General features: G+C 33.5%; 1 protein-coding gene across 2 annotated transcripts in view; it reads left to right on the top strand.

The window, feature by feature from the left end:
* LOC148598563 (von Willebrand factor A domain-containing protein 5A-like) overlaps positions 1-13,773 on the top strand; it is a 29,471-nt gene extending 15,698 nt beyond the window's left edge. The window contains exons 8-17 of one of the 2 annotated variants that reach the window (XM_088560105.1): positions 51-177; positions 1,018-1,159; positions 1,813-1,892; positions 2,550-2,664; positions 3,895-4,062; positions 6,249-6,408; positions 7,520-7,917; positions 11,037-11,071; positions 11,732-11,930; positions 12,631-13,773. In XM_088560105.1, the coding sequence (XP_088416231.1) occupies positions 51-177; positions 1,018-1,159; positions 1,813-1,892; positions 2,550-2,664; positions 3,895-4,062; positions 6,249-6,408; positions 7,520-7,917; positions 11,037-11,071; positions 11,732-11,930; positions 12,631-12,807 (1,601 nt within the window). In that variant the 3' untranslated portion in view covers positions 12,808-13,773. Of the gene's footprint in view, positions 1-50; positions 178-1,017; positions 1,160-1,812; positions 1,893-2,549; positions 2,665-3,894; positions 4,063-6,248; positions 6,409-7,519; positions 7,918-10,521; positions 10,648-11,036; positions 11,072-11,731; positions 11,931-12,630 lie in introns of those variants that run through there. The other variant, XR_015918337.1, reaches the window with a different exon arrangement.
* The last annotated feature ends 1,538 nt before the right edge of the window (positions 13,774-15,311 follow it).

Below are 15,311 nucleotides of genomic sequence, written 5' to 3'. Positions count from 1 at the left end.
AGAAATATAAAGTGTTTTACCACAGCTATTATATCATTATAATAATATAGGAAGCATGACTGGAAAAAGAATTGAGAAAGCTAAGGAGACATTGCTGCTCTTATTGAAAAGTCTTCCTGTTGGTTGTCTATTTAATGTTGTATCGTTTGGTAGTTCCCATTGCAACTTGTTTAAAAAGTAAGTTTATGAATGTGGTTGTTTTATAAAATTGTATACACCCCGTTCAATTCTGACAGGACATAGTATGGTATGCTGCTGTCCGTCCATCAATCTATTGTCAATACTTCATACAAAAACTCAAAGAACACTTTAAGCCATTCGAATAAAACTTTTAAAATGTTTATATTGAAGGAAGAAAGCTCTCTGTAATTCTACGTCAATTTTGAACTTTCATATTTTGAGTAATACAATATTTTGCATTTAAAAAAGGAGTTTGTTTCTAAATGCATCCCGCTAATGCCATGAAATTTTGTATCCATGGTTGTAGGCCCCCTTTCGATTTTGTTATAAAAATTTTGATTTTTTTTGTGATTTTTGGCACTTTTCATGGAAAGGTTTGGTGTTTTTTTTTGTTTGTGCTCTAGCTAAAAAAAAAACAATTTCAGCAAATGCCATAGAACTTTGAGATATATAAATTTATCCATTGTCATAGGCCCCTTATTTTTATTTTTGTTTAATTTTGATTTCATATATTTGGGTTTTAAGACTTTCAATCGACTTTTCTGTTTTTGGTCTGATTTCAAAATGTTTGTATCATTGGATTTCTTATAAAAATCCCTTACTGCTCTTTTTCAATCAGATTTCAGATATCTTTTGTGGTAAATAATGTAAAATAATATCCTAAAACCCCCCTTTTCAAAGTGCCTGTATCCATCTTTTCAGTTTCACACATTACTTATTGAAAAAAAAATAATTAAAAAAAAACAAAACTTTAAAATACCTTGTACATGTTATAATGTTTATATTTACAAGAAGACCATATGCAATCAGCTAAGCTTGATTTTTTTTTATCACAAGGAGTAACAAATACACTGAAACATCTTTGAAAGAAGCTCTAGAATTACAAGAATCTATGAATGCTGACATGGGAGGAACAGAAATTCTTAGACCACTTCAAAATATTTACAGTAAAAAGTGTCAAAGTGGATATCCAAGACAGGTAGAAAAAGGACTTGATATAGTAAACAATAGGTGTTCACAAATATCGTCACTGACTTTCCTCATAAATGCTCTATGGTGTCATTAAATGTCAAACATCTGTACGGCTATATACATGTATGCATCTTTTATGCATTTGTGATTTACTGAGATTATACTTAATCACTTATTATACAGGGGATTTTGTTTTACACCCAAAGCACCCAACCTATAAAAACATAAATATATGTAGAAGTAACTATCTGTTCTTAAGCACTCTGTGATAAAGCTTTAACTGAAGATCAGGCATACGTGGTATTATATGCCTGTAAGGATATACAACTTACTACAGGATGTTCCATGTACATATTCTAAGTCCAAGTGAACTGGTGGGTGATCAATTTTCTGATCTTGCAAAAAGTATTTTTAGTTAAATTGTGAAAAATATATACCTGAGCCTTGGACAGATATAACATATACATGCACATGTGCCTATACTTGAAAATTAATTGATGCATTTATTATTGCAAGTTTGTCATTTTTCCCCGAGATAAGATTTTAATTCTTGCAGTATTAAGACAAAGGTTCTTGAATACAAGGTTTGATTATTGAGATATTGCAACTTTATTTTTTGCAAAAATAAATACTTAGCAACTTTTCCTCTTTTATTTTCAGATATTTCTGTTAACAGATGGTGGTGTTGGAAACACAGATGATGTTGTTAAACTTGTATCTAAACATAAAGGAAACACAAGGTTCATAAAGCTTTATCACAAAAAATTGGGCTATGAATATTACACAAGATGGACAAATAGAAATTTGTATCAATAATTATATAAAAGTTGCTTTTGTACAGGACATTTACATAATAAATTGACTGCAGAAGGGACAGTAAGGTTGCCTGAAGTGTTGATAATGCCCTGAACCCAGACAAGGGGATTATAAATGTTGATGGTAATATCATTCCCATAGGCAGTCAATTTTTTCGATAATGCCCTCTGCATAAGCAACTGTTGTTTTTAATTCATACCTGCCATATGTCGCAATTTGTGAGGGAACCCCACATTAGACATGTTAGAGGAACAAAATGGAGAATTTTTTAAATGTAACATTGGATACAAATGTTAAAAAATCCTGAAACAAATAGTGCATTAGATTTGCATTGCCGCAAAAAATTCAGAAAATAACATTATTCTTTATTTAATGCCCCCTTTCCTTTGATGACATTTCCATGAGTAAAATCTCCATTGGCATTTTCAAATGCAATAACCAGTAAGATGGAAGAGATCCCACATTCTAATAGTATACTTCCTATGCCAAACATACCTCCGACTCCTTTTGAAATGTGGTAGATAAAAAAAGGGAGATAATTGATATAAAATTAGAAGATATGCATATTGATTTTTCTTCAGAGTATTTACCTTTGGAATTGGACAAGGTGCATCTACCAGTTTGATAAAGAATGTTGCCCGTGGAAGCAATGGCAAAGCATACTTCATAACAGATAATGAAGACATGCAAGCAAAGGTTGGTACACGTAACTTAGTGAAGGCAATAAGAAAGTATGTAAGCTTTATATAAAAAGAGTTATTTAAGGTACTACGCAGTTGTAATATGTACACCTAACAAAGTGCATATTCATGTCTTTAAAGTGTATTATACAATATGAAGTGACTTTCCCCACAAAGTTGAAGACGTTTTGAAACGCATGGCTTGGATTTACATAATTTTTATTTCATTTACTTCTTTTTATTTTCACTAATTTATTGTTCAAATCTTCTATTCTGTTTTGACTACTGATTTTACAGCTTTCGACTAATAGCAATTTTATGCTGCCCGTTTGCGTTGAAATATACTGGAAGCTATGGACTGTAATGGACACCCAGTACAACCTTGTTTAAACCATCTTTCATTTTGAAATGCCTGCATTATGCCCCTTATGATGGTTTTCAATGTTCCGGTTTTTTCCCTGATATTGTTATTTGTTATACAGACTTTGTGTTTGACTATTGCCTAGATTTTATAAGTTTGGTAATGTTGTTATTGCCCTTCAATGTGTAAATCTCATCATGTGTACTGTATTACACCAGTGTACATGTATTTATATCCCAAATGAATTATTGATGCAGACAGACACACTCCCATTAATAAATACAACCTCAATGCTAGGAATAAAACGAAAAAAAATGCTATTCAACTGGATATAGCTGACATATTTATTGGTTAGGCATTACACCCCAAAAAATCAATCTATCAATCCAAAATAATAGGATAATTGGTTGGAAAGAGTGAATAATTAAAAAAAAATGACCATGAGTGCCCAGATTTAACGAGTTAATGGAACTTGTTCCATGCAGGTATGGCATTTTCATATATTCTTGGCACAAGTGATCATATTTTAGTTATTCATGATAGCGAATTGATTATCTTATTTATTATTATATTTTCTCAATGATTTATTGCAATTATCAACATATTGATTATTTAATTGGCAGATTTATATTTATGTTATGACATGTTGATGGGAAAAGTCCGCAAGTGAAATTACCAAGTTTAGGTGAATTATCAAATTTGTTTCTAAGTGGAAATTGGATAAATTACTGCTATCTGTACAATAATAGTATATTTAATGTTAAGTAAATATTTAAAGCTAGCACAGTTAAAAAAGCATTTATCTTCAGCAGGCTTTGCATGTACATGTATCCATTATGAGATTAATGTGCATTGTGTCTGCAGTTTTTGCATTATCAATTTCAGGTTATTGGTGCAATGAAATGTTCGTTACAAGACTGTTTATCTGAAGTCAGCTTAGATTGGAATATGCCAGGATGTGTTTCTGTTGTTGACATACCAAAAACACCCCCATGTATTTACCATGGAGAACAAATTATACTGTTTGCACTGGTGAAGTCCTCTGACTCAAAGGTATATTTGATAAATTCTAATTAATAAGTTTCATGGACATAAACTAATTTCAAACAAAGTTTCGATTGGGTTAAATAAATATTACACTTTTTCTCTAACCACACATCTTATAGGCATAATTCCGCTGAATATTATAGGAGTAATTTAAAATAGAAGATGAGCATATACATAAAGATAACTGTTATAAGATTTCTGTAAGAAGAGATAGTCCAACTAAAGGACTTTACATGTTCACATCTTGTGTAATTCCTCTTCAACATCTATACATTACTTGATGAATCGAATTAAAAAGGTTTGACAACATGAGAAAATAGGTATGTAAGAGAACTTTAATTTAATTAAAAGGATGATTAATTTGAAAGCGTGAATAACCACAATATTATCACGAGTGTTGAAGAACATCTAGATTTAATGAATGTGTGGAACCTTTTCGATGCACAAGTTAAATCTAAGTGCATTCTTGGTGATTATATTTTGGTTATTTACGATACTATTTGATTATCTTATCTATTACTTGATGCTATTTTCAAAATAGAATAAAACATTTGTAAATGGCAGATTGATATACATGTTGTGATGTTTTGTGACATTTAGGCGGGGAGAAAGTCTGAGAGTGGAATTACCGAATTTTTTTTCACAGTGTGATTTATCAACAATTTGTACACATGTTGACTTTGTTTTATTCCTTATAAGCATTTATAAAGAATTTGATAAAACTTTAGGTACAATGCCCAGTCTGATTACCTCACGTTTTGACTACATATTGACTGATAACTGAAAAATCAATAATTGGTGAAATACCTGGTCATGGTTTTGTTCTGTGAAATAATTGATGATTGATTGTACACAGGGAAACTTTGGTAAATCGCTGCTATCTATATGATAAAGGATGGGCGCCCATAAGACCTTATTCTGCCTACTGAAATAATTGGTACAAAAATGTCAAAAATTCGGAAGAAAACTAAATAATTATATAATTTTTATTGTAAACGTCCAATTTTATTGATTAAGTATGTAATTTAAAAAGTAACGATTGAGAAACGATTGCACAAAAACCGACTTGAAGGCTATTCAGTGAATAAAATAGCATTTTTTCACTCTTTTGCAACTTATTTCATAGTGAGATCTAGCGTTGACCAAAAAAAGATTGAAACTGAAAATTTGCTTTTGTTTCCGTATTGAAATCTCAGTGTTCTACATAATGATTTATTTTTGCGTGGACTGAGATTTTTTAATAAGCTGGTACATGCATTATAGAAACCAGGAGCACACTCTCTAAAGATACTATTGTGTGTATGTAGCAAAGCAGTCCATTCTCAAATATGATCCAGCAAAGTTGGAAACACTGTTCTAATATCAAACGCAAATAAAGACTTAAATCTTTATTTTGGCGTAAATATTTTGTACTAAATAAAGTTGTCTTTTATTTCAGTCAACTGCATCCTGTCTTACGTTTGTATTAAACTCTTGTCTTTCCAAATTTTGTTATCTGCCTTTTGAAAATCTTGAAAAATCAACGGCAGGCACATCCTGTGTCTCGGATTTGTATGAAACTCTTGTGTTTCAACATTTTGTTATCTGCCTTTTGAAAATCTTGAAAAAAACAATGGCAGGCACATCCCGTGTCGCCGATTTGGAGAGGGGCGACAATGCAATGTGGATTGTGACCACTAATTTTTTTCTTTTTAAAAACTCCAGATAATTGAGAAAAGTCAAGATCAGTGCCATGCGATACTTGAACGCTATGATCAGTATAATGCTCTTTCAAGCATATACCCTAAGAGTTATTCGTGTTATTCTTACGAAACCTCCCAGTTACGACTGAAGTTATACCATTAACATGATTAAGTAGAGGTTGATATTTAGCAGGATGGGAAGGAGTGGATTTAGTCATGCAGTTATAGGGGGGAGGGTGGGGGTGGGGACTAAAATATTGCAACAGCAAGCAGATTTATATTAAAGGAGCTAGAATATCTTAGTAGTGGTATGACACATTATGAGCATCGTAAGGAGATGGTCAAAAAATTGATCTGTTTAACTTTAGGATGTATTGCCGAATGATTGCAGATCTCACCAAAAACACATGGCTAAATATTTGCCAGTTTGTACATGTCTACATAATCACCAACTTCAAAATGTATGAAATTTATCAACTATATAATATTTTCTTTCTTTTAATGTATCAGAAGGCACATTCTGGAGAACTAACATTGAATGGTGTATTAAATGGGAAAAAAGTTTCATATAAAGTGGGCATAAATAGCAAAGGCTTCTCATCCACAAATCTGCCATTACATCGAGTTGCAGCTAAATACCTAATTAAAGACTTGGAATGTGATGATGAAGGTACATTTAGTTGGTTTTCAAATCTCAACTCAGTGAGTTAGTGGTTAAGTCACCAAAAGATATGTTTGTCAATGTTTATAGCTTGATAGGTTTGATTATTTTCTTAGTATGAAACTGTAGATTTCAGAAGAGTGTAACATTTTTTTCAAAGAAAGTCAGCATTTGGTTACATTTTGTGTACAAACATTGGATGCATATATTGTTTTATAATATTATTGTGCAGGGCATTTTCAAACAATGATAATGTAGATGACTAAATTCTTTATTTCATAATACTAACTACAAACTTGCATACAATTAAACAATTTCAATATTGTAGTCTAATTGTTTTCGTGGGAATACATTTTCTTGGTTAGAGGAAAAAAAAACATTTCATTGGATATTTATTGCTGTGATTTTTTGTCGAAGATCAAATGATCTTAATATCAATCCTTCGCTGATAAACATAATATTTGACATTTGGTTTTAAATATTTAAATACTGGCTTTAGCGGAGGATCCTTAGGTGAGCCTTACTCCGTGACAAAGCCTAACAATTAGTTGGAAACAACTTGTAGCCATGCCAACAGTATAAGAATTCGTATATTCTCCGTTTCTATTTTCATCTTCCCAACCTAACCTCTTAGCAATGATAAAATGACTAAACTAGTTTAAAGGATCTTATTACATGACTAGATTGTTTTCTGTTTTTTGATTGGTCTGAAAACTACCTTTAGGTCCTGTTAAATGTTGACAGGGTTCAAATTTGTTCAAATACGAATAATTCTTTCCCTTGCATAATTAAAATTAAAATAGAACATTAGCAATCATGCAGAATTTGATAGAGCATCAGGTTTTAACCTAAAAGGGAACATGAAAGTAGAGCCTCACAAGCTGTTTGATTCATCAAATAAGATAATTCATCATGCACTCTGACATAAGAAGCTATCATGATTAAACTACCCTCAAACATGTTTTATTCACCGTGCATATAGCTTGTTGAATATAACATTTTCTCAGGCTGATAAATCGTGATAGCGACTTATATAGAAGTTATTAATTGTTATATTGCATCACTCATTTTGTTTAAAGAATACCCTGTTTAATCTTTTTATGTTATTTTCTTTATCCAGGTCAATACAGAGTAGAAGGGAGGAAGAATAAAGATGCAATAGTGTTGATCAGTCAGGCTGCAAATATCATCTCGAAATATACAGCTTTTGTTGGAGTGGATGATGAAACTAAAACAACTGTGTCCTTGATTGTTGAAAGTTATGATTATATGCCAAGGGGGATTGTTCTAAGCTCCCTATCAACAAGATCGATGTGTTTGGGAATAAATGCATATTGTGAAGGCTGTCCTCCTCCCCCTCCTCCTCAAATGATGTATGCTAACTATGATGCTGTTAGAGGATGCCCACCACCTCCTCCTCCTCCTCAAAGGATGTATGCTTGCCATGATGCTGTAAGAGGATGTGCGCCACCTCCTGCTCCACCTGCCCCTCCTTCAATGAAGATATCTGCTTGTATGGTAATTGATAAACTGTTCAAAGATAGCAACCACTGTTAGCTCCCCTGGCCGCAGGCCAGGAGAACTATTAGCATCACTTGGCCTCGGTCGTTGTCAAGTTACAATTTTTCAATCTCTTCTTTTCTGAAACTACTTGATCAATTTAAACCAAACTTAATATTAATGTTTCTTTGGGTATTCTGCATAGAACTGGTGTTGGTATTCTTGATTCATAAAAAAAAAACATGACCGCTGTTACTAAATAGAATATAGAGGTCAGACAGATTTTTTCCTATAAACCTCAAAAGACATTATTTTAAGCTAAATTTTTACAGGGTAAAAGTCTTTAAAATGATAAGATCTGTCTATGGTTAAATTTTCATGTAAATTCATTTAGCCATGTTGGAGTAATTGCCCCTTTTTGATGTTTTTTCCTTACTTTTAATGTTATTGCTTTCAAAAATCTACTGTTCTGACACTACCAGATCATTTAGAAACAAACATAATATAAGTATTCCTTAAGGTATTCTGCTTAGATTTGTTGTTTATGAATTTAAGATTTTTCGTTCCCGTGTCATGCATTTTGTTTGCTTAAAAAAGGGGGATTTCCAAGTTTTCGGACAATAACTCTAAAACACTTTCGCCCTGTGCAGGTCCGGGTGTTAAAAGAATAGGCCCGCAGCAGCGCTAAGCTTGTCGTAAAAGGCGACTAAATAGTGCTCAGAGAACCCTAGCCAGGGGCTAGGGCGCTCTGTCCACAGAGCAACTGGGATGTGTGCCCCAGGTGGTGGAATGGGGTACCCCTGGCGTGTTACATGCTGGGGTTCTCAGGCTATAATACGGAAAACCTGACTGCCAACCATGGTGGTGCACTGTGTTGGGAAAAATGCCACGTTCCTCGCACGTTAAAGAACCCTACTGTGGTATTCTCCCGGAATAGGAACCCTAGGGCTCCGCCACAGGAGACTAAATTGCCCGACCCTACCCACCTCTCCCCATTTCCAGTGGCAATCAAAATTTGTCGACCCTATTGTCCTTGTGTCCCATCCCTTTTTCATTTCATCATCATTTCATGTTCATTTTATCATCAATTTCATGTTCATCGTCTGAATATAGCTGAAATATTGCTGCTCGGACGTTAAACCCCAACAAACAAACAAACAAAATAAAACACTTTCACCTAATTTTATGAAACTTTAGTGAATTGTTCATATCTATTGACATAAGCTCCCATTCGATTTTTATAAGTTTAAAATTTTTCCTTTCTGTATTATAATTTTTTATACTTAAGGTTTTGCTCAATTACTAAAAAACACTTTCACCAACTTTTATGAGACCTTGGTGAATTGTTCATATCTATTGAAGTAAGATCCTGTCTGATTTGTATAAATGTCAACTTTTACATTTCCATGTTATGTAGTTTTACTATTTAAAAAAAGGCGGAAACGGCAAAAGTAATTTTATTTGTTGAAAAATCGTTGAAAGAATAATCAAGGGAACAAAGTTTACAGCGATAATCAAAGAGTAATCAAGGGAACCAAGGTTATAGCGGTAATCAAAAGAATGTAATCCAAAGACCAGACATGGAAAACAGACATACACAACAAAGAACATAAAGTAACTAAAATCATACATACAAAGTGACTAATATAAATGAGCAACTCGGACTCCACTAAAAACTAGGAGCATGGACCAGGTGCACTGTTAGGGTAAGCGTCCTCTGCTTTTCTAGAAACATCCGCCGAGTTGCTCATAAAAAGTCAAGTCCGGAGTAGACAAACGAGGGAAGGAAAACTATGACCCGTTGAATAAATCAGTTTTCATGGTGTTGATGGATACACCATAACGATCCACGAGTTCATGATAACGGCCATAAAACTTCTGAAGTGATGACTTCAATCTTGTTGCAACATAACTCTGTTCCAGAAGCCTATTTGTTAGAGTTCTAGCGCGATACAAAAAGTCTGCGTAGTTTCGGCAAGCTCTGGCATAACGTATGAGTTGTGATATGAACACTCCATACGCAGGAGCCGAAGGGATGTTGTCACAGATGAAAGGAAAGTTGACAATTCTGAATGAAAAGTCATCTCGTTTGTCGTAAAGTTTGGTCAATAGTTTTCCTTTACCATCGATTTCTAAGTGTAGGTCAAGATATGAGGCTGACTTCACAGTGCCTGTAGTATCCTTTATCTCAAGTTCTTTTGGGTAGATCCAATGTGTCAAATCCCCGAAATTAGGATTGTTTAAAGGTAATACGTCATCTGTATATCTATATATAAAGGAATGTAATCTAGGGACAAAGACCAGGCATGGAAAACAGATATACACGACAAAGAATATGAAATAACTAAAATCATACATGCAAAGTAACAAAAGTAAATGAGCACCTCGGACGGCACTAAAAACTGGGAACATGGACCAGGTGCATCGGTAGGGTAAGCGTCCTCTACTTTTCTTATGCTTTTAATGAAATTACATGATCATGTAAGTTCATTGACAGCATAAGGATAAATTAAAAGGGCAACGGGCTCCCCTCCTTGAGTTTAGAAGTATTTAGTGATAGGGTATTTATCATTTCTTTAGTTCTTTCGTTGTCTAATCTGCTTCCTTTCTTTCTTTTCACAGAATGGATTTTTTTAGCAAATTGGCGGGTGTTTCTAGAAAAGCAGAGGATGCTTACCCTACCGGCGCGCCTGGTCCATGCTCCCAGTTTTAGTGGATTCCGAGTTTCTCATTTGCTTTTGTTACTTTGTATGTATGATTTTAGTTACTCTATGTTCTTTGATTTGTTTGTCTGTTTTCCATGTCTGTTTTTTGTCCCTGGATTACATTCTTTTGATTACCGCTATAACCTTGGTTCCCTTGATTACTCTTTCACAGAATATTAATTACATACATCATGTACATGTACTCCCATTTTGCAACCCCTGATTTTGATTCAAATGAATTTTGATGTCAAAAGGTGCATGCCATAAAATTTGGGAATTGCAGTATCAAGTTAATGACATTGTTCAAAGTTTTTTTTATGGTTTTTAATGTACAGGCTTTATAAACATTTATTTTCAAATAAGTAGTTGTACACAAGTAAAAGTAGTGAATACTATCATGACTATGTTCATATATGCATATATTTGTTGTAGGTACCTGCACGACGACTCTGTATGGCAGATGATAGGTAGTATTATTCTATAGATGGTATTGTAGAGTCAAATTTATATGACGCAACGGTATATTCGATAATTCCATTTTTTAGCAATTTCTGATAAATTCCAACAATGGAGACTGCAACAATATTCTAAAAATTCTCAATACTACTAAACTGAAAACACCAATGTAGCCATTTGTACCTATACATAGGGACTAGATAGTTTGACTTTGAAACACGTCAATAAGAGTTTTTCTTGTGGTAGGGGAACATATTTTGCATTTATCTAACAAACAGTAAGTGCGTCTGCAACTTTCTTGATAGCAGTACAAAGTTAATTCATTGGGCTCTATGGCAGAAAACAGAACCGAAGATGAAGAAGCTTAAAAAACGCAACAACGTATAATCTTATCATGCTTATGGCTCGAATTGAAATGACTTTGGTTTTATCTTTTTAGAATTAAATGGAATTAGGGGTGAAAATGGGATCTATTTAATTATAAAACTTAAATATTTTGCTCTTATTTTTATCTCTTGTCAAACTTTGAATTGTTACCAAACTTAAAGCTGTATCAAGCGTGAATGATATGTTTATTTTTCGCTAAATTGTTTATTGACCTTTGCTGGTCATTTCAAGCTACGTTCTGTAAATCATTTATCTGGTAAGCTTTTTGTATTTTATTCTTTTAGCGATGATGATGATGACATGGAAGAGGATGATAATGAAGGTTGGAACAACTTTGACACAGAAAAGAAGAGTAGTGTATCTGAAAAAGACGGAATGATGGGAGTTATCTCCCTTCAACATTTTGATGGGTCTTGGTCACCTTCAGAAGAATTACAAAAAATACTTAATCTTACGGAAGAAAAACTCACCATGAAATATAAGGTGTGTATCATATAATATTTAAGGTGTGTATCATATTATATATAAGGTGTGTATCATATTATATATAAAATGTGTATCATATAATATTTAAGGTGTGTATCATAATATATATAAGGTGTGTATCATATAATATTTAAGGCGTGTATCATATTATATATAAGGTGTGTATCATATAATATGTAATGAGTTTAATCTCAATAACAATAACATTTTCATTTCTGTAAGTGTTATTAGGATGAGCAAGTTGAATATTGTAGTTTTATGAAGCAAAAAGAATAGGGCCATTGCGGCACTTAGCTTGTAATAAAATGCAACTAAATAGTGCTCCGAACACTGGCCGGGGCTAGGGTGCTATGCCCACTAAACAACAAGGATGTGTGCCGCAGGTGATGGAATGGGTTATCTCTGGCATGCTATATGCCAAAGGTCGTCAGGCCATAATACAGACAATCTGACCACAAACCATAGTGGTGCAACGTGTTGGGATTGATGTCACTTTCCTCATATGTTGAAGAACCCATCATCATAAGAAGTATTATCATCCATGTCATGATCATTGCCTGGATGTAGCTGAAATACTGCTGCTTGGGCGTTTAACACTAACAATCAATCAATCAATATGCAAATGCATCAGAAATGTTATGCTTTTATATGTATTTGAAGTGGTGTAGGATTTAATGTATCTTTTTTATTGTTACAGGGTAATGTCTGGTGTACAGCAGTTGTGGTTGTCTACCTTGAGAAAAATTTTCCCGCGAAGAAAACGATATGGGAAATGATTGTCAATAAATCAATGAAATGGATTGCTACTAACGATACTGAGGACAAGAGTGTGGAGGATATTTTGAAGGAAGTTAGAGAGGCACAAATTGTATAAACAATGTCTTCCCTGTTTCATTTTTAAGGAAAACGAGGCTTGGGTACAAACAGGGTTACTTTGTTCTGATAGACATGATGACTGATGTTTTGTTTTTAAAGGTGTTAGTTTTTGTAAGAGTCAAGCACCATGGGAAAAATCAGAAACATGCATGTCAAAACCTAAACAATCTGAAAGTTATATTTCACTCAGATAACCTTTCTCTAGTTGAAAAGACCATAATTGATCTCTGCATTCTAGATTTGCTCAGAAATTATTATTTCCCCCTGACATGTTCATTTTCAGTGCATTTCAATGAAATTATAGCTCAGTGTACCAAAATGATATAGGAAATCTAGTATTTTTTCCTTGATTCTGATAGTGTAAATAGTCAAGTGACTGAAATTTTAAATAGTGCAATTGAAACCTCTTGATAATATAGAACTTCTATTAATTCTGTATAAATGTTCATGTATATATGGCCCTTATTTATCTATTGTAGAACAGTTGTTTTAGTGTTTTACCAAGAACATGTAGGTTTATTTACATTATTCAGTCTTAAATACCCTTTTTGTATAAAATGGAAGATTTCTTTTTTTGCGTTTCTGCAGCTTTTAGTCCTGGTGATCAAAGTTCATTTAATCCAATTCTAACTCAAAATGGTCTCCAACGACCGGAAGTTAAGATGTCGTATTGGCCCTGGTTTGATCCATTTTGGCCTTTTTTTTGCATATTGGCCCTGTATAGATGCCCGGTTTGAATTCATATCAATTGGTCAGTTTCTGACATATTTTAATGTATTTTGGGTAGTTGCTTCATAAAATAAAATATTAACTACAATAACACATGTACCTACTCTAACAGACATATCATTTTGATATTATGTTTTATAGTACTGTAATCAATTTAACTTTGTTTAATTTATATTATCATATTTAACATTTCCTTCATATTGATGAATAATATACTGTAAATTTGAATTTGTTATGTCTGCTTTTGGGTGTGTATCAAAGATTTCAATTATGGGGTGTTTGATTGTCAATAGAAATACAAAGTAAATGCAAAGCAAAGCGAGGCAAGAACATTGTCTATTATCATTTGATGCTTCCGATTTGATGAGTATAATTGATAGAGAAATTTCATACAAAGAGCAATAAGGCAACCAAAATGCTAGCGGGAATCAGAAGAATGTAATCCAGGGACAAAGACCAGACAGAGAGACCAGACACACACAACAAAGAACATATAATAATCAAAATAATACATACGATGTAAACAAAAAGTGAATTAACAACTCGGAATCAAAACGGGGAACATTGACCAGGTGGTAGGGTGAGCGTCCTCTGCTTTTCTATAAACTCCAGCAGAGTTGCTTATAAAAAATGAAGTCCAGGGTAGACGTAAGAGGAAAGGAAAACAATGACAGGTTGAACAAATTAGTTTTCATGGTCAAATTGATACACTTCACAGTCCACGAGTTCATGATATCGACCATAAAACGTCTGTTGTGACGACTTCAATCTTGTAGCAACATAGCCCTATTCCAGAACCCTTATTATATGGTATAACGTATGAGTTGTAATATGACAATTCCATACTCAGGTGCTGAAGGGATGTTGCCACAAATGAAAGGAACTTTGAAAAAGAAAATGAAATGTCATTGTGTTTATTGCATAGTTTGATCAATAGTTTTCCTTTGTTATGGATTTTTAAGTGTCGGTCAAGATATGAAGCTGACTTCACCATGTCTGTAGTATCCTATATCAAGTTATTTGGGTAGATCCAGATTCCTGAAACTAGGATTGATTAACGATAATACGTCATCTGTATAGCGGAAACTAAGATTAAATAATCTAGCTAAACGATGTTTCTTCTTATGGATCAGTTCAGTTATAAAGTCGGCCTTAGAGAGTGAAGAAATAGGTCGGCAAGTAGAGGAGCCTAATTTGTTCCCATTGGAATGCCGATCGTTTGTTAATAACGCTTCTACCACTCTGGATGAATATGTTGTCGATAAAAATATGAAGCTGACTTCAGTGTCTGTAGTATTCTACATCTTAAGATCTTTGGGTAGATGCAGTGTATCAAATCCCCGAAACTAGGGCACCACACTGGAAAAATATGTTGTCGATAAAAAATTCGAGTATTATAAAAACGTCTTCTTTGGTATATTTGGAAGATGAATAGGAGTTTTTTTTACAAAGTATGAGGAATATCCACCGAGGACTACATATTCGTATTTTTAGGAGTAACAACGATGTACACTGTTGAGTCGGGATTTTAACTGAGTGTGGGGAATGGAAATGTAAAGAGTTGAAAAATCATAGGTTTTGATTCTATTGTATTCTTTAAATAATCTTTAATTGAGGGTCGCCAGAACATATTTCGATTTTTTAAGGATCCACATTGAATTAATACCACTACGGGAGTAGCAAGTGTCTTGGTAAGACTTGAGTCCCTCTATGACAGCTGTGAGTATGGAAGTTAAAATAATTTGAAAGAGGTTTGGTGGTACATTTTGCATA

The sequence above is a fragment of the Perna viridis genome, chromosome 14 (assembly GCF_037379345.1).
Source record: "Perna viridis isolate PV_CMFRI_1.1 ecotype Kerala chromosome 14, ASM3737934v1, whole genome shotgun sequence".
NCBI lineage: Eukaryota > Metazoa > Mollusca > Bivalvia > Mytilida > Mytilidae > Perna > Perna viridis.
Note: the sequence above shows the minus strand (reverse complement) of the source record. Positions and strands in the feature narration are given on the sequence as shown.